This window comes from Strigops habroptila, chromosome 19, assembly GCF_004027225.2.
Source record: "Strigops habroptila isolate Jane chromosome 19, bStrHab1.2.pri, whole genome shotgun sequence".
Classification (NCBI taxonomy): Eukaryota; Metazoa; Chordata; class Aves; order Psittaciformes; family Psittacidae; genus Strigops; species Strigops habroptila.
In genome coordinates this window covers 4,620,022-4,644,050 of record NC_044295.2, presented here as the reverse complement: position 1 = coordinate 4,644,050, position 24,029 = coordinate 4,620,022, and the positions used below count along the sequence as shown (strand labels likewise).

The 24,029-nt window shown below is 51.6% G+C and overlaps 1 protein-coding gene across 1 annotated transcript in view; it reads right to left on the bottom strand.

Moving 5' to 3' along the window:
- Positions 1 to 22,322, bottom strand: part of CRHR1 (corticotropin releasing hormone receptor 1) — a 28,308-nt gene extending 5,986 nt beyond the window's left edge. The window contains exons 1-9 of the mRNA XM_030509027.2: positions 22,005 to 22,322; positions 14,003 to 14,087; positions 4,963 to 5,082; positions 4,135 to 4,220; positions 3,114 to 3,220; positions 2,620 to 2,740; positions 2,210 to 2,363; positions 1,944 to 2,004; positions 1,027 to 1,099 (exon numbers count right to left, since the gene is read on the bottom strand). Coding sequence (XP_030364887.1) covers positions 1,027 to 1,099; positions 1,944 to 2,004; positions 2,210 to 2,363; positions 2,620 to 2,740; positions 3,114 to 3,220; positions 4,135 to 4,220; positions 4,963 to 5,082; positions 14,003 to 14,087; positions 22,005 to 22,046 — 849 coding nt within the window. The 5' untranslated portion in view covers positions 22,047 to 22,322. The remainder of the gene's footprint in view (positions 1 to 1,026; positions 1,100 to 1,943; positions 2,005 to 2,209; positions 2,364 to 2,619; positions 2,741 to 3,113; positions 3,221 to 4,134; positions 4,221 to 4,962; positions 5,083 to 14,002; positions 14,088 to 22,004) is intronic.
- Between the last annotated feature and the right edge of the window lie 1,707 nt (positions 22,323 to 24,029).

Genomic DNA, 24,029 nt, shown 5'->3' with positions numbered 1-24,029 from the left:
CTCATCTACTGCTTTCCATGCACTGGAACAAGACGTCTGCATTTGTTGGCTTTAGAGCACCTTAGCACTAAGGTTGAGGGATTTGTTGAAGGCAGCAGGGCACACCAGGAGACTGGCAAGGAAGGGCAAGTGTTAGAGAAAGGGCTGAAGGTGAAAATGTGTGGAGGAGGAATATATACAGCTGAAGGGGTTTTGGGAGAGTAGCTGCTGTCACAACAAGGAGCTGCTTGGATGCTCTACTCTCCAGCATTAGCTGCTGACCTGCTAATGAAGGAACGGGATGGTGGCACTGGGAGCTGAGCTCAATTGCCACACATTAGAAGTGGCCTGGCTACCTGATGGTAGGTGGGAAATGAGCAGCAGGCTCAATTATTCACTGAGGCTGGTTGGTGCTGCTGATTAATACTCCCTTGGGTTTTCTCAGCATTGGGCAAGGAGGGAGGAAAAGTTGTGGGGTTTCGTGCACATCTTTCCACCTGCAAACGCAGGTTGGACCCCTGGCACTGCTGCTTGTGACTTGCCACCACTGCTCTTCTTTGTCCCTTCCCAAAAGGGCAAAGCCCCAGCAAATTATGCTCCATCTGACCACTGGTTCAAGCATTGCTGCTCAGCCAAGGGCCAGGAGAAAAGTGATGTGGATCAAGGAATGAAGTGCTCAGGCTTCTGCAAATGCCTGCAAAGAAGCAAAGAATTCTGCAAAGAAGCAAAGCACCCACCTGCACCCAAATAGTGCCAGGGCAACCAGATGTTGCCAGGAGGGACTTGGTGATGCTTGTGGGAGTCTGCTGATGGGAGCATCCCTATCAGAATGAGGTCTCCCTTTTTAGCCCATCCCAAGCCAGCAGGATTCATGCATGCTGTTTCTTATTGTGGGTTAGGTGCCTGAATTTGCTCAAGGTGCAGTCTGGGTGAGGGGAGCTGGGCTTGCAGGTCCAGCTGCAGCAAGACCGTACTCAGGAACAGCCTTATCCCACATGCAGATGGGAAGGACCCTCTATTTAGCAAGCAAGGTCACTTTGCTCTTACCAGAAGCACCAGAATCATGGGGCCTTGGTAAATATAGTCCGTATAAACTCCTGCTCTCTTTCCAAACCAGCACCTGCAAGGCAAGGACAAGCAGGGTTGGGAACAAGCCAGCAGCGTGAGTGACCTGGATTTGCACAATCTCTGTAAGTCACTATAGGGTGAAAGCACAACACTGCTGTAGCCACTACGGAATAGCTTCCTCCCAAAGGTGGAGGTACAGGGGGGCTTGTGAGGGTGTTTTGGGGTCTCATATGGATGTGGAAATTGGCTATTGTAGGAGAAACAGAGACAACCTTATGCATGCACAGGTCCAGGTTGGCTCTGTCCCCAGCAACCCCTGGGGAAGCTCCTGCAGGTATATCCATGTCCTGGGAGCGCTTCATTGGGTTTTGTTAAATCGGTGCTGTGCCTGCATGTGTAGCAAAAGGCTCCGGAAGTCAGGGGATAAAACCAGCACTGAAAAACAAGGCAGGCTGCCATTCATCTCCATGGGCTCCTTTTAACTTCCCAGTTAAACCCAGTGATGAACTCTCAGGTGCCTGTTAAGACTTCCATTAGCAAGTCTCTGAGAAAATGGCTCAGGTGGTGGTAGTTTCTATCTCTGCTGGTAGATTAAATCCCAGCTACATTTAGCAAACACATTGTAGGAGCTCTGGCTTAATCTTGCTTTTTCCCCCTTAAAAATCTCATTTCCCCTTTGAAGAATAAAATGCAGCACTAGGCAGCTGCAGGCAGGGTTCATGTGGCAGAGAGCCTGAAGGTGTGATGAAAGAAAGAAGAATATTATCCTTTTTTTCTCCCACCCTTTCCATGTACCCTGCTTCATGTCAGCCCTTCCAGACAGGATCCATGCCTGCCACAGCCGCTGGGCAATTGGGATAGAAAAGAGAATGGGGAATGAGAGCAATCAGGCTCACTTCTCATTGTCGTAGTACAGCTTCCCGATGGCCCAGGCGACGATGATGGGGAAGGGGATACCTGCAGAGGAACACACATGTGAGTCTCAGGGGTGCAGCATTGCCACAAAATCCTGCTGTAACAGCGATGTTCTCACACAGGGTGAGATGATATGGCCATGCAAATACCATCCTTCTGCTCCTGGCAGCCTTTTTGCAGCTCTTTGGGTGCAAGGAGAGCTGGAGGATAGAGATGGGCATCACTGGGGGTGAATCCTGGTACTTACACCAGCCGATGCAGATGAACATCCATTTGCGGAGCTTGTCCGTGGAGTAGGTGAGCACGATGGCCGTGTGCAGGTAGCAGCCCTCGCCAAACATCCAGAAGAAGTTGGTGACATGGAAATAATTGTAGGCGGCAGTGACCAAGCGGCACCAGACCTGCCAAGGGGGTTAGGAGGAGACAGGGAGGGTAAAGAGCACAGTTCTGTGTTACAGTGATAACACCAATCACAGAGCAACAAAGACCACAGCAGAGCAATTGAACCCTTGTGTCTCATAAGCCTGGGCTGTCCTCCAGCCACCAGACAGCTCTGTTTGGACCCTCAAGCCTCATCTTTAGGATCCTTGAGCTCCACACACAACCCAGCTGCACAGGGATGGGTTCAGACTGGCTGCCCCACCGAGCTGCACCTACCACATTGCTCTCGTGCACTTCTGGGTTCATCGTGAGCTGCACCACGAACCACGTGGCGTTGCGTAGGATGAAGGCTGTGATGAGGTTCCAGTGAATGATGTTCCTCAGGCATCGGATGCTCCTGGGGAAGGGGGGGGGGACATCAGAACATGGGGGGTGTTTGGGGGTGGTCAGGGCTGTTTGTGGAGTGGAATGTCTTTGTTAGGAGACCAACGATGAGCTTCTGGGACCATGCTCTGGGTTGAGGTGGGCAGGACCAAGGTCCAGAGGTGGAAGGCACCAGGGATGCCTCCATAACCGAGTGCTTTAAAAAGGCAGCAGGAGGAAAATAACCCCAAGATAGGCATGACCCCTCCAGACTGGTGAGCAATGGCCATGGGAGAGGACATAGCGAAACACAGGGAATGGGTCCATCCCCAACTCAAGGGCTGTGGGGTGACCTCTTTGGGCTCATACCCCCATCATGGGACACGGCAGCAGGTCGGACCACTCACCGCAGGCGCATGAAGAGGACGAAGGCCACGAGCAGGGCCCCCAGCGAGACACAGTGCCCCAGGTAGTTGATGATGACAGCGATATGGTAGTGGAGCTTGCTCTTCTTCTGGTGTGGGGAGATGGGGAGGGGGTCAGCAGCAGCCCCGGGTACCACCACAAACCCACCTCCTCCAACACATCACCTCTGAGAACTGCACCCCACATTTTGGGCCCTTTTTCAGAAAGCAACTGGAGCCAACCAGGTGCAGGACAGTGGACAAGGGGCTGGTTGGATGGGGCTAACATGGACAGAGAGGCACCAACCTGGTCTTGCAAAGGACACGGGTGTTTCACATCCTACACATGCCAGGGAAGCTCATGGTTGCTGCCCCTACATTCCCCCTGCTCAGTGCTGTAGGGGCAGCTCATGGTTGCTGCCCCTACATTCCCCCTGCTCAGTGCTGGGGCACCCCCAACCCATCATCTGGGGAAATCCTGCTGTAATTCAGGCGAGCTCAGCAGCAATGTGACATCTGATGTCTCAGTTCATTCCCCGTTGCCCTGGGGGTATGAGAGGCTGGGATGAATTTGGGCAGAGGGAGCAGGAAGGTGTGAGTGATAATTAGATTAATGGACTGCTCCCGCTGTTAGGCACTCATCCAACCTGGGGATTAGCAATTAACTCAGAGAGAAAACCATTCCTGGCAAGAGCTATCAACATCTTAAATACCAGAGGTGGGATCAACTGCAAATGAACAGCCTGTATCTCTTCTCCTCTGCTCTGAGGGGTGGCTTGACCTACTCAGGGGCTTGTAATTCTTGGTCATCATCTATTTTATCCCTTTCAGCTTCATAAACATCTTTACTTCATTGCCAGCAGGGAGAGATGGGGTTGCAACCTTATATCTGGGATGCTGCTGCACACCCAGCCCACAGTCCCTTGGGCTGTTCCTGATGTGGATGCTGTTGCCTTTCAAAACCCCATTGTCTGTCCCTCACCCTCCTACTGAGAGCCCAGCCGAGGGACTACCAAGGTCCTACCTCTTCACTGAGGATCTCCTGGCACTGGGTATAATTGACCCGCGCTGCCCAGCTCCCGTTAGCGAGGCATTCCCTGTAGCCATTGTCTGAAAGAGAAGGTGCCATTGAAGGGTTAACGGTGCTTGGGGTTGGGCACAAAGATGTGACCTGATGATTGTCACTAATGCAGGGGTCACTGGCATCGGGTCCCCTGGCTTTGAAACCAGCTCAGATGCTGCCTTGGTTGTAAATCTGATTAGCATCAGCAGTGGGGTGATGCCAGCAGTGCATTAATAGGAGACATCCTGAGCCTCATCAGGACAATGGCATGGGACAGGGATGGGAATGGTTGCAGACCTCTGCGCCACCTCCAACAGCAGGGCAGGCTTACTCCTCTTTCCCTTTGCCCAAGGAAGCTGTGGCTGCCCCATCCCTGGCAGTGTTCAAGGCAAGGTTGGACACAGGGGCTTGGAGCAACCGGCTCTGGTGGAAGGTGTCCCTGCCCGTGGCAGGGGGTTGGAACTGGATGACCGTAAGGCCCCTTCCAACCCAAACCAGTCTGGGATTCTATGATTCTATGTGCCCAAGATGGAGACGGCATTCTCCCCCTTCACAGGAGCATGTCTAGGAGGACCTGCTTATAAAGCTGCTGCTGTGAAACCACCCTCCCTGAAATTAGGGTTACAAGGGAGCTTTTATGTTTTAGTTGATGGATCCCGCAGAGACCCCAGTGAGCTCTGTACCCAGAGATGTACTGTCATTTGTGCCCCACAGCCTCTGATGCACATGGGGCTGATGTACATCCCCATCCCTCATCCACCACATCCCCACCAGTGCTGCTCATCTTACTGGTGGTGTTGTATCGCACGCCGTAGAAGTATTCAGGGCAGGGTCGAGCTACCAACTGTCCCACCGCGCTCCGGGGCCAACACGTGCCGATCAGGTCTACCGAGGCGTTGCACTGGGGACCTGTGGGGAAAGAGGGTAGAGGCTTAGTACAGGTCTGTGGGTCACCTCCAGGCTGTTGAAGGGTCAAGGTTTGCCTGGAGACCTGGGGCTGCAGTTCTGGTTGAGCTGATGGGTCACTGCAAGCTCAGCCTCCAAGAAGAGCCTCATGATAGACACAAAACAGGGGCTGTACCAAGGCTCCCCAAGGGCTGGTTGATCCATCCTGGCCATGGCTATTGCCCTGGTCCTGTCTGAGCACGTGGGTTAAGCCCAATTCTAGCATAAGCCTGTTTTTCTGATGTGGTTTCCCAAGTCAGTTTGGGGCTCCCTGGCTCTGGTCTTCCAGCCCTGCTCCTTTCTTCAACCATGACTTTGGCATCCAGACCCACAACAGCCAGCAACGAGCTGGGTTTTCCTCTTACCTAGTGGTGACTCCAGCCTGATGCTGGTGGGAAACTCCTCAGAGCCCCTCCAACCCTCTCACACCTCCTGGTTGCAAGCTCTCCTTCCTCACTGTTCCCGTTGGTCTCTTCCAGCCTTTCCAGGAAGAAAACTCCAAGTCTGCTGCTGCTATTTCAGTTTTCAAGCAGGATTTTTGTGCTTTTTCCAGCTACACCAGTGTGCTAATGTAGGCATTAGGTAGGCCAGATTGCAGGCTTTTTTATGTATGACTTGTGTATATTTAGACCAACACGTACTGTAGCTAAATATGTCCTAGCTCCATCTCAAAGTGAGGTAGGAAGTACAACGGCTATAATATCTATAGAATACAATCCTTGGCAGGCAGCAGCTGGATGGGCAGCACACCCTGGAAGGGGCAGAGATTAGTGCAAACCACTGAACCAGAGGCGTTTGTGCTGCTGACGTTTCTTAAGACAAACCCCCCCAATTCACAGCTCTCAGGGTGCGAGAACACAGCATTTCCCCTCCACCTGGACTTGGTAGGTGCTGTTTGGATGCCTTTCCCAAAACTTCCTATGGAGAGAGCTGACAAAAGAGTGACTGAACAGAAAAATACCATCATTAACGTGATGATTTTCAGTAATTATCTGAAAATTTGGTCTCTCAGGCTGTTCTCAAATCAAATTTTTAGTGCAGAGAAAAGGAGGGATTTCTTTAAACACCCTTTGCAATGGAAAACAACTCCCAAGCTGGGGAAGCATCAGAGCGTGGTGAGCACTACCTCCTGCTTTCCATAGCTTGTAGTAAGAAATTAATTTTAACTATGACCTTTGCTTTTAGCTTTGTTAATGTGTAGGGTTGCTGCAGCAACCTTCACTTTAACTGTTTTAAGCCTGTTTTTCTTAGGAAATGAGGTGCATTTAGTCATGCGTAGGGTGCGTGTCTGTGCTTATCTGCATCCATTAGCATTTGTTAAGCTCTTTGGTCGTTTTGACCCAAATCTGACAGAAAAATAGAGGGTCACAGAGAATGAAGTCTCTGTTTAAAATATTATTTCTTTATTAATATTTATATAAATATTAAATTATTTTATTATAATATTCATCCAGGTAGAGAAAAGACAACGGGTGATTGCTTCAACTAAGTACAAAGTTAAATTGCCAGTGCTCTCCCTGTTAGCCACTCTGAGAATCCACCCAGGTGAGAAGCTTGCTTGAATAGCTGGAATAGGAAAAGCTCAGCTTGGAATAACCCAGCACAGAAAAAACGAGGCTTGCACAGTGCTAATGCTCAGAGCAGTCATCAAAAACCCACCCTGTGAGCGGTGGGGCTGAGAACAAACTCCATCTTTAACCCATCCCCGCGCGCCTCAGTTTCCCTCCTGCATCCCAGTGGCTGTGCTGGGGCACAGATGCAGATTGCTCAGGGAGGGCAAGCAGGAAGCCTCAGTAATTAAAAGTCAGCAGAGCCAGAGAGTGACAGCAGCAGTTCTCTGCAACAGTAAAACAAAGCCATGGCAATGCCGTTAATAACCAAAGCCAAGACAGATTCATGGAGATGCTGTGGTCAGACAAAGGCAGCATTGTTCTGTTACACATCTACTCAAGTCTGGATTTAATATCTCCACTTTTCTCCAAGGCACTTGATTTAATGCTGCTTGGCACTCCCATTAAAACACTATGGACACCCATCAGATGACAAACCCAGTGGATGGGTCTTGCAGTCCCACCATGGCAGGGGCACGGGGTGAAGGTGGAGCAGCATCACCAGGAGCTCGGTCCCCTCCACATCTCCTGGGTTGGGGTTGTGGTGTGGGGTGATGCTCGGGCTTGGGGGATGCAGTTGGATGAGCAGAGGTCAGGCTGTAGGAGGTTCCTGGGACTTCACCCTGTGTGCACAGGGGGCTTTGCTCCAGCACCACTATAGGCAGCATTTTGAGGTCTGTCCCACCAGTTTGTAATCTATGGGTGGCTGTAAGATTTTTCCCTGGCTCACCCTGAGAAATACTTGCTGAAGAAAAGCTGCAGAAAGCAGATGCTGCTCTTTCTGCTCTCTCCAGCACATAGAGAAGAAAAAATCCCCTCCTGCTGGGGAAGGGTTAAGTAAAACAGCGAAGGCAAAGAGTGCCGGGAGGGCTTCCATGTCCCGTTTGCCCAGCACAACCCTCTGCTCCAGCTGCTCCCCAGTGGCACATGGCTCCCAGCATTTAGAGCACTGTTTAGCATGGAAATTATATGTATCGGTGCTAAATGCTTTCATATCTGCTTTGCGGCCCATCCGTATTTGCAGGGGGATTATTCTCCCAGGTTCTGCAGACGTCTGCTCCAGCTTTCTCAGCACCGTTGGCTGCACAGACAGTTTTGGTCTTTGCAGCTTTACAGCAAGAAAGGTCAATGTATTTTGTACGTGCAACTAATCCCCATGATTTGGCTCCCTCCTACACAGAAACATGACATTTGGGGTAGGAAGGAGCTGGCCCTGCTTTGAGACAGGGAATGTGGCACTGGGGAAGTCACTCAAATCCCTTCTCACCCTGTTTCATTTGGGTTGTGCTGCTTTGAAGCAATATAAAGCATTCCCTTTCTCGTGAAGATAAAAAGTGCCTGTCCAGGGACTTAAACAACTGTATCACAGTAACTGTCTCGGGATAACTATAGCAATATCCCTCCTGTTTATACAAAACATCTTGCTCCAGGCTGCTTCCACCACTCACAGGGGCCACCGAGATGGCTCCAGGCTAAAGCCATGCAGCTGTGCAACGCCTGGCAGGGTAAAGCTCTCCAGTCCCAGCTAATCTGCCAAAGGATTTTGAGCAAATTTAAAGAGGATGGAGCATGTTTATCCTGGACCAGCACCACTCTTGAGCTGGTGCCAGGAGGTCTGCGGTGTTAATGCACCGTCAAACCATTGCTAGGATGGTATGAAGAGGACTAAAGCCAAGGTTGTGCTGATATAACCGTGCTGGTAAACATGTCCTCACCTCACACTGGGTACAGCTAGGCACCAGTGCAGTAACCTAGCTTGCTGTGCCCCCAGCTCACTACGGCTGCTTGAAGAGTGAAGTCCTTATCCCCTCATGCAATGCAAAGGGGCCAGGAGAGACGAATCACAGACTCATTCCCGTGCTTGGGAGTGATAGGGTTATTTATCAAAGGTCTTGGGATGCTGTTAACTCATCTCTCTCCCTGTCCTGAGCTCTTACTCAACCACAGTTATCTCTGGCCAGCCCTGAAGTCCTCAGTGACTGCATTGCTGCTGCTGCTGCCTCTCAAGCAGGCTGAAGCCTGGGGCTCCTTAAGGAGCTGCTGCAGAACTTGCATTTGGTAATCAAGGCTTCACCTCCACATCTAATCAAAATGTGCTCACTGTAGCCAGCCTGCAAAATGTCATTTGTCCCTCCCGAGCAGCTCCACCACACTGGTGGAGCAGAAGGAGCTGTTTCACATCTTATTGCCCCAAATCAGGGGCTTTGAGGGGATGCTTTTATTTCAAGGCTCTGATGTGCCAAGGAGGGGTGGCTCAATCCCAGCTGCGGAGACACTCGGGTGCTAAATGCTTGAGTAACACCTTGAAGCATTGGGGAAAATGGCACTTGGGGATAATTTGTGTTAACATGGGGTTGAAATCGGGGTGGTGGAGCTGCTTGCCTTCCCTCTGTGTCAGGATGGGCGCTCAATATGCCTGGGAGCAATTGTGGTTGTCTCAAGATACTTAGGTCCTTGCTCACATCCTACCTCCAGCACTGCTTTCAGTGGCACTGGATGTTTCTATTTATCTTTGTAAGAGTCCAGTCCTTAAAAAATCCCAAGCCATCCCTCCCAAGCATTCAAGTTCCATGATTGTCAATGTAAAATAATTACACCGGCTAATTAAGCATTATGATGGCAAAGTGTCTTTGTAATAAATTTTCAGCTTGTTGCTATTCACCATCATTGGCTGTCCCCTTGGGTCTTTGCTGCTGTTCTGGAGAAGAATAAATAAGAGGCATCAAATCTAGCTTCTGCAATGGGTTTCTGACGCATCTGCTCAGTGTTGTCACTTAAGACTGATCCATGTACAGCTTCTGTGGAGCATATATTTACTGAATATCTAATGTAGTTGGATGGGTTTGGGGCATATCTTGATCTCCTGGAGAGAGCGTTTCGATTTTTTATTACCAAAGGTTGCAGCAAGTGTTTTATTCCTGATATTTGTTGGGCTTTGCTGGTGGGTAAGCAAAGCAGCATAATCCTTCACTGGCAGAGTTTTCCTAGCAAAGACTTCTAGCTTGACTACAAAAGAACAAAGTAGCTGGCAATGATTTTACTGCATCCAGTCCAAAGTACAGTTCAACTGCTGTAGCTGCCGCTCACACTGAGACGTGCCAGGACACTGCTTTAGACCAGAAAACCTCATCACCTCCTCCACTACAATAAAATGTATTAATATATGCAAGTTCCTATTGACATCCATGTTTCCTAGATGATGGAGCTGGATGGTTTTATCAATACTAGTATACACTTAAACCACTCTGATTTTTCCATATAGGCGAGCTCACATTTTTTGGTTCCCAAATCTGCCTCAGTATCACTGCTCTTAGTGCTAAGTCCCTGCCGGGACTCATTGCTGCCTCTTTAGCCCCTGCTCAGCCCCTTTATTAATATTTCTGCCATGGTGAGGGAGATGCCAACAAGGCTGAAGGGAAAAGAGATGCTGATGTTGTTTAATTTGACTTTTATGAATTGAAATCCCAGCCTCTCCCCAGGGGAGTCAGTGAGTGGATAGAGCAGCAGGAGCAGCACACAGAGGGATGGTTGGAGCAGCAGCAGCAGCACACAGAGGGATGGCTGGAGCAGTGTCAGTGCCTTGGGGAGGTCAGCAGAGCAGGTGGAAAGTCTCTTGGTCAAACCGTCACCCACCGTGGAATGTGTTCCCAAACCTGTTTGATCAAGTGCCTGTGAAGGAAACGCTCTCGGCGCTCACTGCTCTCCTTTGCTTCTCAGCCACAGGCTTTTGCTGTACTTGGACCAATTTGATTTGGTTTATTTAAACACAAAGCTATGCTCCCTTCCTCTCCTCGAAAAAAACCTCCAGTTAACAAAAGAGAGATCTTTCTATTCAGTTCTGCCCAGCTTTTGTGTCATTTTGCTTAGGTGAGCTCGCAGTGGCAGGAAAGTTTTCTTTCCTGGGAAGGAATCAGCTGTGCTCTCTCCTGAGCACACACACAAGGTTAAGGATAACCACTTATTGTGGTAACACTTTAACAGCTTAAAGGAGTGAATCCTGCAGTCAGGACCAGCTGGGGCTATTAGCAATTGGGTGCCAACTCTTTGGCTGATGGTTGAATGCTACAAAAGGCAAAACCATCCAGTGAGCACTCGCAGCTCCCTCCGCTCGAGTGCTTTCTGCTGGGCTGCTTTGGAAAAGACTCATCTATTAATTAGGAATTGGCTTTTCCATCTGCTCAGATTCCCCCCTCCTTCCCCAGGGAAGTGCCATGATAGGAAGTGGTCCTGCAGTTGCACAGGGATGCTTTGCCCTGATGGGTGAAGTGACCTTGTCCGTCCCTAATGGGCTTTGTAGCAGGGTGAGGTGAGAAGCAGCTGTGCACAAACCCGGGGGAGATGAAGTCATCAGGAAGACAAATTCGTGGTCTGGGGCAATTTGGGAGCCCTTGGGATATGCACCTGTCCACCCTGGACAAGGGATGCTGATCCTCGCTGCATTCATTTCAAGCCTAACCTGGAAATTTCTGGCTTCCAGATGTTTGTGGGTGCAGCTGACCTGACTTTCCTAATGCACCATATTGACCTCAAGCCCAGCCTGATTTCTGTCCGGAGGAGAATATATTCCCTGCTCCTGAAGAAAGCAGCCTTTCTAATGGAGTGGCCAACTGTGTGTGGATGTCCATGTGTCCCAGCACTGACCAGAATCAGGGATTCATGAGGTGGGGTCAGTCTCTTCTCCCAAGGAACAAGGGATGGGATGAGAGGAAACAGCCTCAAGCTGCACCAGGGGAGGTTTAGGTGGAGATTAGGAACAATTCCCTCCCCAAAGGGTGCTCAGGCATTGGAACAGGCTGCCCAGGGCAGTGGCGAATCACTGTCCCTGGAAGTGTTCACACATCGTGTAGACAAGACCCTCAGTGCCATGGGTTAGTGATGGCCTTGGCAGTGCTGGGGAATGATCGGACTTGATGAGCTTAAAGGTCTTTTCCAACCTGGTTGATTCTGTGATCCTATTCTATGATTCACTGAGAGGTATTTTTGACGCACACCTAAAACGTGAGGTTGGACCACCAATGTCAAGGGACGTTGCCCTGCACTGGGGACAGTGTACTAAGATGGATAAATCAATGCTGATAAGAGGACAGAACAGGGGAGCTCTGTGGGGCTCAGCTGCTCCCCTTCCTGGATGAGGGTTTGCTTGATATCCCTGTCCAGCCATGTATCCTCATTAAACAACGTGAGGTTAAATAATGAAGGGTCTGGTGACCCAAGAGAGGAGGAGAGAGCTCACACTGGACTGTTGTTTGGAGGAGGGATGCTGCACACAGGGCTCCTTGGTCCGTCCAACGGACGCCCTGCCAAACAGCATGCTGGAGGCTCATGTTGTCAGCATGTGCCACTTCCCAAGGGTTATGCAGAAATCAACAAATTAAGTCTCATGGCCTCACTGCAATTCTCATTAGCATCATCCTAATTCCTCCCCATGATTAACAGCCTCGAAACCAAGTTTCCAGTTTTGTAAATGTCCCTCCCTAGGAATCACTGAATGAGTCAGGCAGGGCTTAAATGGACCCCAAGGACGAAGACTGGTGCTGAGCTCCACTTACCAAGCAGCAGACATAAGACAATTAGTTTCATCTCTGCCTCTTGATCTAAGCCCCTTCCTCAAGCGGGAAGTAGCTATCACGTGTTCCAGTCCCATCCCAAACTAATGAGTTACTCAGGGATGACAGGTCAGATGCATTGAGGCACTGGAAATGTGAAGCCTGACATGTTGTCAGGCTGTCCCAGGGTGATGGGCACTGAGGTGCACAAAATCCTGCTTGGATTCATGCTGATAAATCCCTACTGAGCAAAGGCAAATCGTTGCAGGAAGCAGCACCCACTGCTTCAGCATGGCAGCAATTGTAGGACATATCCATCCGCAAAGCCAAGGCAGAAATTCTCCTCACTTGCACCACAAGGTGCTTGGCCAATGCTTCTGAGGGTCAGAGTCCACAGAACTGGCCACATGTTGCACCAGGGAGGTGAGTAAGAAGGAAACAAATACCGTTCATCACAGCCTAACATGGCCAAGGACAACCACCTTGCCAAGCAGAGTGATGAAATCTTCAGGGAGCAAAGCAGATGAGTGATGACGAGGTTTCCTTTCTGCACCATGCCAGAGACACACAGGCATTTTCATTTCCACTGGCAGCCTTGCTCTCCCTTGGCTTTCTGCCTCCATTTCTCGGGCTGGGGATGCTCTTTGAAGGGCCATGGCGGCCTGGGCTTGGCCAAGCATTGAACCAGTTAGTGCCAAGCTGTGATTTTTGAAGAAGGAGTTTTTAATGCTGCTGTTAATGGGAGTGGGGTGGCGGGCAGCCATCCGTCAGTGCCGGGCCTCCATGGCCATCCATCACCCTGACGGAGAGAGCTGCTCAGTGCAGCAGGGACTGGAGCGAGCTGGGCAATTACTTGGTGCCTGCTCTGTGCTTCATTCAATCATGGGAAAATGAACTCTGCAGCAGCCCCGAGCTGGGGAGGACTTCTCTCTTTGTCCTCTCCTCTCCCTTAACCACCTTTTCTTCCCCAAAACCTGTCACTAAACCAGACCTGTCACTGCTGAGATGATCCAAGTCTTTAATATAGGCTAAAAGCCAGTTTTGGCACAAACGTATCTTGGGCCTGATGCAGCTGGATGCAAACCCATGTATGGGTGTGGAGTAGGAGTGAGCTGCCCATGACTCTGCTGGTCTCACCCAACTTGGCTGAGCTGGCTGGGCCATGGCCACGTCCCCAGGAGCTCCTTGTGGCCGGTGACCTCCCGCAGTGCTCAATGGCACACATCTAGGAGTGCTAGGGGATGGAGGGTGGCCAAGCCCTGAGCATATGGTGACCACACCACACTGGTGACGTGGTCCCTACAGAAAGTCACAACCTCCAGTTGTCATCCCTGGGCAGGGGGATGGTAGAAGGGGATGGACACAGGGGACAAAGGTCCTGGTGTCCCTGGGCATGGCAGAGAACAGGCAGCACAGGAGCAGGGGCTGGGCAGATGTCTCTTTGCCCACCTTTCCTTTGAGCCCAACCCAACAGACATTGATCTTCTCTATTGTTAGCTCTCCTGAGCTCTGCATCTTCTAGCGGCCTCAACTGGACCCCTGCAAAGAGGCTGTTTGCAGCAGCCAGCATAGGGGGGAAATGCAGCCTCTGCACATCCCACCTCCCCCCAGAAAGGAGCTGGGCATCTGCAGACCAGCCCAGAGACACCCCTACACCCTCTTCTACCCATCCCTGCCACTGGGGTTCCCTGGGGATGCCTGGGGTGGGCTGAGGCATAGGACACTCACCTGTGTGGTTGGTGACAGGCGACAAGCTCTCGCAGTACTGCTCTTGGATGGAGGCTGCAACTAGGCTATCCCAGAGGAGAAATGCCTGCACGGGAAGAGAGCAGATGACAGGGAGGATTATATGTGGAATATGCCACTTCCCCAGCCCACAATCCCCCCAAGACATGGCAGCTTGTCCATGTCTTGGTGGCTGTTGCCCTGCAAAGCTGAACAATGGACCCTTTTGCAGACTGGGTTATCCAGCTAGGGGCCGTGGAGCTGATGCTCTCTGCTCTGTTTTCCACCCACAGAAACTCTCGTGTACCAAATATCCCCTTCAGCAAAGCACAGTTCAGCCCTGCACAGCCCCTGCTGGGTTGTGAAGCTTCTGCTCTTTAGCAATTTAATCAACATTTTTAGCTTTAGCATCTTTGAATCCTGAGAGCAGACAGGAGAAACATGATGAGCCTGACACCATGCTCAGATTTTCAATACCTTATTAAAATCACAGCCTTGTAAGCTGTCAGTGGGGAGATGTTAATACACATCCTTAAGGAGATCTGATCCACAGACAACTGGGTCTGGCTAAAGCCTTTTTTCAGGAGAAACGCTTGTCTGCAAACACTGACATCCCCATTATATTCGGAAGCACTGACCAGGATCTATTCCATCCCTCCTCCAGAGCAGCTCCCGGGTGACTCTGCAGCTCCAACAACTCTGTCAGCGTGGGGAGCTATTTTGGAAAAGCTACTACTGAGTGATTGTGTCTTTGCAAGAGTTTGGGGAAACTAAAGCTGAGGAAGGCAATTGCAAGTGGAAGGTGGCAGAAGGATGGTGCTATTAGACCTAAGGTGCACCGGGGAGGCAGATGGGGGAAGGAAGGGACCTGCTGCTTTGCAGAACGCAGTTTCTGCCCACTTTCTCCTCCAGCTCAGAGACGGGTGACGGGCTGAACCCCCATGCTCAGGGGATGAGTGCTGATGGTGGATGATGCTGAACTCCACTTCTCTCACCCCAAGCCTGCCCTGCAAGGACTGACCAAACCCCTTGGAGGAACGCTCACTGCTGATTGAGCAGCAGAGCCATGCCCTGAAATACAAGCATATACAGATCCCTTGGGAAACTCAGACCCGAGCCTGTAGGCAGGAAAGGCTGCAGTCTTCCCATTTGTGAGCAAGCTCCCAGCTCCCCAGGGTGCCGGGTTCGGATGCCCTCCTGTGCTGAGCTAATACAATGAACAACAACCTTCACCTTCCTCACTAGGCTGGTCCCTATTGCCTGATCTCCCTTCCCGAGTGCCATTTACCTTCTAAACTGCTGTGGGTAGGGGGAAAACAGTCCTTCTCTTGCCCTTTAGCTGTATCAACACTGGCTGATGTTGCCGGCACACCTAGCAATCCCCTGTGCCTTACCAAAGCTTTAGAAGGATTTATGCAGACACAGACAAGCTCAGCACCCACTTGCTCTTTTCCAAACAACTATTTACTGCCTTGGGAAGCTGGTTTTGACAGCAAGAGAGATGTCAGGCAGACATATAAATGGAGCTGAGAATAGTTTCCTTGTTATGATTGCTCCAGATGGCACAGGGGATCTGGCAGCAAAACCCTGCCCCGAGTGCGGGCGCTGCATGGAGCTCCTGTTCTGCTGGTCCTGCAGGAGCTGGGCACCTCCTGGGTCTCCTTACTGAAAGCTGAGGCCACCTAAACTCCAGCCAGGGGCTAAGAGAGGTGTAGCAGGGTCGGGTCCCTCTGTGTTGATGCCTGCAGATGGCGCCTGCTCGACCTGCATGGACAAGGGTTCCTCTCAACAGGGGCCGGGGTGGTTTGCCTCTCTGAACAGGCTCTCAAGTGTTAACTGGATGTGTTTCTCCTACTCGCAGCCTGCTTCAGCCTGGCAGTGCCTGTTCTCCTTCCAGACACAGGGAGAGGTCTTGGCACTGGGCAGCAACATTGACCAAGCTACAGCTAGAGGGGGGTATGGATGGAGTGCAGTCAGTCCCTGGCTCTTTGCAGGCTTTGTAAATGAACTGAAACAGCTACAGAAGGAAGAAAGACAGAAAGGAGGAAAAAAAAAAGGTTCCCCAAAACAGAACAAACCCTAACAGCTTTTTGTTACCAGGCTCTGAGTCTTGTCTCACTGTAATGTGGCCAATGCTCTTGACAGGCAGAGGATCTTTCCCACTTCCATCAGTCAGCTCGAGGGGGATAAGCTGGGGAATGTGGCAGCTGCATATGCATTTGCACCAGCCAAAAGCACCCTGATCTGGTACCCTGACGATGGGCTCCCATCTGTTTTGCCCTTTGTGGGTTGCTTCAACCCCTTCCAAAGCTTTGCAGAGAGAACAGGTCAAAGCTCCGTCCTTGAAGAGCTTCTCCTGCCAGAGCATCGCTGCCGTAAGATGCCACATGGTGCCCAGCAGGTCCCAGCCTGGCTGGGCTGGAGCCAAACATGCCTCAACAGCCCTGAAACAGCAGAGGGTCGTGCTCAGGCCAAGGAAGGGCCATGTCTCTCTGCCCTCCCAGCCCTGCTTTAACATAGGCTATGGCAAATCATGCTCTGCAGCAAAGAACACCTCTGCGACTACCAGGATCCTGGAGAGCTTCAGCTGAGGGTTCAGCTGCACGGGAAAGGAAGCAATCTGCTTTTCTAGAAGCAGACGCCTTGCACAGAGGTCAGTGCCTCTACGGGGATGACAGTTCTGCTGGGAGCTGCAGGGGCCCCATGAGACCCCGCACTGGCAGCAGCTTCTCCTCCATCAGGAGCCACCAATGACTCCACTGCTATTTCCTCAGCATCCACTCAGCTCCCTTCCAGGCTCTGCTAGCATCTGTGTTTTACACACAGAGAGGCATCGCAGCAGATGTTGATGGTGCTGGGTCAACCTCGGAGCACGCTGACCCTCGCAGCATGGCTCAAGGCACCAAAACCTGACGCTGATCCACTGCTTACTGCATCCTCCCCACAGCAAACACCAGCTGCAGTCAGTGTCCCATCACCCAGCAAGTCAAGGCTGTGCCAGAAGGGAAACCGAGGCACTGAGTACCACTTGCCCAAGGTCGCTCAGGCTGTGCTGCACCATGTGGGGCAGGTTGCTCCCATCTGGACTCACGAGCTGTGTCCTGATGCAATGTGACTGGGTGTTTTGGAGCCATTCCCTGTGCCCATGAGGTCCCCTGGTCCAGGAGATGCAGCACAGCAGGCTCAGACAGTGTCAGCTCTTTGGCACGAGGAGGCTGAGGCTCTGACTGCTGGTATGGGTGTAAGCAGCTAAATCACAAACACACACACACACACACACAGAGCATCAGTCTCTGTGACCTGCCACTGACCCAGCAGCAAGATTCAATTAATAACAATTAGGAATTAATGTCCCCCTGCAGTGCTTTCCCTCTCCAAAGCAATTCATAGATATTAATTAATACATTCACATCTGAGCCAACCATCAACCCCCCTCACTGCGCTACCCAGAGACAGGCTTCTCCCCCTGTGGTTATCTTAGTGCCTCAAACAAGATCAGATCTGCGTGGCAGGAAGGGCTGACAGCTCTGAGCAGTGAGATAGATGGCTCATAGCCTAATTAGCAATCTAAGATGGGGCTTGGGTTTCCCATTGCGGATCGGGCTGTAATTGGAGAGCAGGATTAGGATGGGATTAGCAGGATGAAGCGGTGTTTTGCACAAAGCTGGAGAAGTCAGCGGGAGCGATGGATGGTGGTGGCTACTGAGCCCTCCCTGGGAGGGTGATCAGCACCAGCTACGCTGGAGTCACCCTGGCCAGCGGGACCTGTCTCTCCATCAGCTCTTCTCCCTGGCTTGGCTGGGCTTGCTGCCCCTTGTGATGGTTGGTGTGGAAGAAGAAAGACCTCCTGGGACACACAGGCTGAGCACAACCTCTGCCCTTGACCTTTGCTGGGGTTCCCTGGGGTGTTAGGCTGGGATGGAGCCTGCTCTTGGCCCCGAGCCTGCAGAAAAAGGTCCCCGACTTTGGGTGTTCAATATACTCAAAACCAAAGTGAATGCTGAAAGAGTTGGATGCCAACCCGTGATGTCAGAGCAACATCAGCAGCACGAGGCACAGAGCAGCACATCTTGCCAACACTGCAGCCATAGGCTAGAGGTGGCCTTGAAAAGCCTCACGGAAATAGTTGTCCCCTCAAATGTGTTTGGAGGGGCCAGGGAGCCTCCAGCCCTCCCTGTCTCCTGCCTTCACTCTGCTCTGATGGATCCCTTTGCCCTTCTCTCCTCCACTTTCCAGGCACCATCTCCCACAGCTGGCGAGCTGCACCTCCACCTCTAGAGCTTCCACTTGGATAAGTCCCATCCCCAGTCCAGGACACAAATGAAACCCCCAGGGATCATCTGGCCCATGGAGGACCCACTCCACAACCCCTGCCTTAGCCCTGACAGTGACCTGCTTTGCCATGCCCTAAGCTCCAGGTTTCTCAGAGACCCCTGCTTTACTAACAAGCATCTCTTTGCTCCTTCACTTGCTCTTTTGCAAAGCCACATCAGAAGCCCTGCCTAGCATCAAGGCATCAAGGCAAAGAACAGGCAGCAGAATAAGACTCAAAGCAAGAACCATGGCGGGATTTTCTGGCTGATGCTCCTCAGGGGGAAGAGCAGGCAGTGAGAATTTAGCCGTCTTAGAGGGTCAGCCCCGTTGTGTGTAGACAGAGGCTTTGGTGTATTTATTCTCTTTGGAGTCTCTGAGTGTTTTGGATGCAGATCCTAACAAAAGAATATCTGTGAGGGTTAAACAAATGCCCTGTAAAACCTGATTTATGAGCAATGAAAGGTTTTCCTGGATTAAGCGCTCATCTCTCTCACCTGCCATAAAGAATTCTCGTTTCATTTCTCTATCAAAAGGGGCATGGATTTTTGGGGACAGGTGAACAAAAGAATAATGGCATTTCGATATTGGAAGCTAAAGGCAGAAACAAGCTGGGGAAGGGGACAGAATCCGACTGGCTCCTACGCATCAGAGCAAAGACTGCTGAAGAGGAGTTGGAGCAATGGACACAAGCACAGGGGAGGGCTGTTTTTCTCAGGCTGTTACATTAAACTCTCCTGCAGCCTGTCGATGTGACACATTCACAGATATTTTTATTTTGGGGTTGGGAATTTGTTTCTTGCCTCCCAGGACCCACATCTCAGCTGCCCCAAGACCCCTCCTTCACCCATCACCGTTTTAGGGTGATCTCCTGGGCTAAACATCCACTTGTTTAATTCACCTGTAATTTTCCTTCAGTTGATCTGCATTCACAGCTAGGGAAAGCTTGGCTACACCAAAGCTGCATCTGCCAATGCCTTTATAGGGTGAATAGTACAGGATTTCGGGGTGGAAGGGGGACTGTGGTCTGCAAAAGGCCAACACCCTTTGCCTGTGCCATCTGAATGGAGGCGCTCGCTCTGGGTGGGTGACTCACTGATGAAGCAGGACACTGCAGAGAAGGAGGGTCTCTTCTATTAGCTCAAAAGACAGCTAGGGAGAAAGGAAAAACAACAGATGGGCCTCTGGGCATGTTACACCATCGTCAGAAAGAGCTCTCTGCTCATGAGTGACAGCTCTCAAGTGCTGGACGACGGTTCCTGGGCTGAGTTTGTTGAAGGAACCCTATGCTAATGATTTGTGCTTCCCTTTGGGTCCAAGTACTGTTCACCAGGACAAACCCAGAGACACAGCATCTCTAAATGCTGCAGACTCAGAGCTCAGCTTGAGCTCGTTGCTCACAACAAAGTTCTGGGCCAGCCCTGTGCAGGATTTCTGGTGAGTAGAGCTGTGTTTCAGAGCAGGGTTGAGCTGGCTGTGCAGGCGATTCTCCTCGTATCTCTGTGTATTCATCCTATGGTGATGGAGCAGCTATTCTGGGAACACGCTGTGCCATTTCCATTCACTCCTTCATTGGAGATGTGAAACCACGGGGATGATTTCATACACACTGAACCAACTCCAGCTTTTAAGGAAAGTGAGGAGTGGAAGCGATCCCCAGGGTCAGCGAGTCCTGCTACTGCAGCTCCACATCTTACACAAGGATTTGAGCAGTGAAGGGGTAGTGGGATGATTTTGGGGCCTTTTGCTGCTGGAGCTGATCAAGAGAAAAACTACCCCACCCCCAGCATCAAACTCTGGTTTCTACATAAAATGCTTTTGCAAACACTTTTACCAGCCCCAGAAATGTCATCAGTTCCTGTCAAAGCTGCAGGTGAACTGTTTCCTTTCTAAGCACTTCTTCAGTTTCTTTAAATGACTTGCAGGGTGCCAGAGAGCATTTTGCAGCAAGTTTGGTTCCCTGTCTCCTGGTCTGTCTGCCTGACCCCTCGGGGGATGTCTACCCAGCCAGCCGACGGATCTGCAGGCTACAGAATTTGCCCAAGCAGAGGAGCTTCACCCTTGCTGAGCTCTCCCTTGGAGCTGCAGGGCTGCAGGTCTCTGAACTTGCAGGCTGGATGCTGCTGTGGGTACCTGTGGACGCAGGGATGCACTCATTTAAGGATGGAGTTTCACGGTCCTGAGGAAAGGGTTGGGATTGTGCTGGAAAAGGGTCTGAATTTTGAATGCATGTATTTATAAGGAAAAAAACCTGATAGTTTGACTGGAAAAGGGTGTTTTGTAGATTGGGTGTTTCTTTCCGGAGCCGGCTGAGAGAGAATTCTCTTTGCTTGGGCTGGTTTTTGTGACTCCTTCCTGGTCCCAGCTCCAGCACAGGAGTGGTTTAGCTCTGGAAGCCCCATCTGCACAAGACTGCCCTTGGGGAACACCTAAGGATGGGTAGGGAAATCCCCAAGCCTGAGGATGGAGGCAGTGTCCCAGCACCTTTGGGCTTTAAAGACCACGTTTTGCTGACACAAATAGCTACTGGGAGCTGTCATGCTCGCTTGGCTGTCCCAGTCTCAGACCCTGTCCCTATAGCACTGGGTCTGCGGCTTTGCCAGCAGTGTCCCACACATTGGCCAAGGAGGATCTGGGCTGGGAGGAAGAGATCCTGCCCTGTCCCACCTTCATTTCTTACACTGGAACCAAAAAACAACCTGAACTGGGAAATACAACTGCAGAAGAGCTCCTGCACAGCCCTAATCCTGTTTTATAGGAGCTGCTGAGAAGAGGAGCTTTTAAAAGCAACAACGACTTGGCAAGGAGGTCGCCTGGTGCGTATCAGCTCTTCCCATTGCTTAGGTGAGAACTTTCCTGTCCCAAAGGTGCAGCAAATCTTCCTCCCTGCTCTTACCACCATGATGCACAGTGAGAAACCAGCCCGCGGGGTACAAATCCCAACGGAGGCAACGGAAAGGGCTGACCCTTTGCTGTTTTAACTCTGCAGTCACAACTGGGCCACTGAGACAGCATTTTGCAGAGAACCAGGCAGATTTCTTTCTTTGACACAGCAGTTTAACAAAGAACCTGATCATTTTGTTGAAGTGCCTACATAGGTTTGTTCGAATAATGCCCAAGATCTCACTGGAAACCTTTTCGTCTCCTCATTTCCCCAGGGTTTGGGATTTAAACATTTCCTTTCTTGATGAGCTCTCGGGGAGGAGGAATATTGCTTCTGCAAAGCATTTGCATTTTGTGCAGAGCTGCAGAATTAGCAGTGGCTACAGTTCCACCAGCAGCAATATAGAGAGGAAAGTCTTGTGCTTTGTGGGTGGGGGGTGAAAGGAGAGGTTGCTTTAGAAAAGCAGTTAAGGGGGTTACAATTAGGCACTGCATTTGTGTTGCCCTGATCCATCGCACTCCAGCAGCCTAAGAGGAACTGGTTTCACTGGGAGGCTGGGCTGCACTCAGGAGGACCTGGATGCAGGTGTCCCCACTGCTTTGGGGGCATTGTCAGCTCTTGCCATGGCCCTGGACTGGAGGAATTCTCCCCAGAGCCCTTTGTGTGCCAGGTTCTCCTTTTACTTTTCCCTTCCTTCCAAGAAATGGAAAAGTCACTGCTGAGAAAGCTAGCAGTTCAGGGTGCAGAGGGGCGATGGGGAGGGAGGCAGAAGGTTCTCTGCTGGAAGATGAAGACTTAAAAGCATCTTACCTGCAGGAGGAGGAGGAGGGCAGGATGCAGGCTGGGCACCATTCTTAGCTCCCGCTGCGCCCAGCTCCCCGGGGCATGGCTGGCAGCGGTCCCGCTCCCGCTCGGCTCCTTCTGCCGTCGGGGATAAAATCCTCCGGGCTCTGTGCAAAGGAGCGTGTCCGGGTCCCAGCGGGGCTGCTCGGAGGCGGGCGGGTACCTTTCGCGTCAACCACCCGCTCCTGCCTTTTATAACCTTCCTCGGAGCCGGTGCTTTGGCTTCCCACCCTGCGGCTCGCCTGGCGATGGGCTACATCCCTCCCCGCTACATCTCACTCCCCCCTCTCTCCCTCCTCCTCTTCCTCCTCCCCTTTTCCTTCCTCCACCTCCCTAGTGCCTTTCAACTCTAGTTATCGAATTCTTTCCCCTTTCTCCATCCCTCCCTCAGCATCTTTTGCAGCAGAAACTTCCCACCGGTCCAGGAACCTCCCTGGACTCAGCTTTCCGCTCTCTGCCCCCCACACTCCCAAGCGAAGAGCTGCAATTTGCAGGAGGGTTTGTGTATTCGGGGATTTGGCTCCAGGACTCTGGCAGAGGGATGGGGGAAAGGGAAGGCCGCCCTTTATAAACTGGCTGGTGAAGGAGGAGGGAGGTGAGAGCCCCTTTCCCCTTCCCGTAGGGATGGGGTGGAAGGGGCTTCAGAGCTTCCTTGTGAGGGAGATGCTCCTGAGACAAAGAGGGGATGTGAGGCAGGTGGATGTTGGTCCTTCCATACAGTGGGGCCATGCTGGGGGCACTTGGTCATAACAGGGGTAAACTGAGTCATGGAGGAGGTGGGGGTCCTACTGGGAGGGTGGGTTTTCTCTAAGCAAGGTGGTGGAAGGGGCAGAGGTGATGGAGCAGAGCAGGGGGGATTGAAATGAGAGAGGAGAGCACTGTTTTGGGGGATGTGTGTCCTGGGGAGGGTAGGATACAGCAATGGGTGGTGCAGGGGAGCCTGGATGATGCTCCTGCGCTAATGACATCCCCCTCAGCCTAACCCTCACACCTCAAAGGGTCTCTATCATGTCTCTCCCATCTCACCTCCTGCCACCCCCAGCACCCTCCACCCTGGGCTCCTGGGGAGGGGTCCCTGATATTCTCTGTCTCTTGAGGATGCCCTGGCCAGGCTTGGGTCTGCCTCTGAGCTGAATGAAACTCTGGTTGGGTGAAACCTGCTCCCCCGTGCCAGGGCAGTTTCAGGGCACCCCTTCTGTACCCACCTCATGCTTGGGGGGTCATCCCAGCCATGGCCACTGTGTCCACCCTGTGGAATGAGCCAGGCTCCACTTGCCCTGCTGACCTGACAGCAGAAAGCAGGCGGCAAGTTACAGTTTCTTCTTTTCCTTGGGGAAATAAGGAGAGCCGAGGTGTGTTGCTGGGAAGGGGATGGCAGAAGACATTGCCATTGGGGTCACCAGCCTCAGGGGACCAAAGATGCTTCCACACTCCCAACCACAGCCTCTGCCTCTGGGAGTGGCTGCAGACCACGGTGCAGACAGATCAATAGGAGGGCAGTGTCCCTTGATGGATTCATGGCCGAGGCCTCCATCTATCTTTGCTGAGCTGCTTTCTGTCTCTGAATCATGGGAGAGGGCAGGAGGGGATTCAAAGTCCTTCCTGCATCTGCTTTACCAGGGCACAAGCAGCCGGTCAGGGCTGCATCCAGCACACGAGTGCAACCCATGACCCATCCCAGATCCCAAAGGGTAAATGCTTTTGGCTCAGTAATTAAAGTGAATAAACAACACAGACATAAATCTTCCAGCATTAGCTGGATTTAATCCATTGTGTCATTGCTTTGACAAAGAAGTTTGAAAATATGTAAAGCTCTGATAAATTCAGGTAACTTTTTGTTTCTTAGGTCTCTGAACATCCCTACCCCTGACAAGTGACAGGATAAGACGTGCTCCATAGCCACTCTTGCGTTGCCTTTCACTTCAGTAAGCCCATTGAAAATGCAAGATTGCCTTAAAAAGGCTTGAGAAAGCTCCCTCTCCCTTGGGCAGC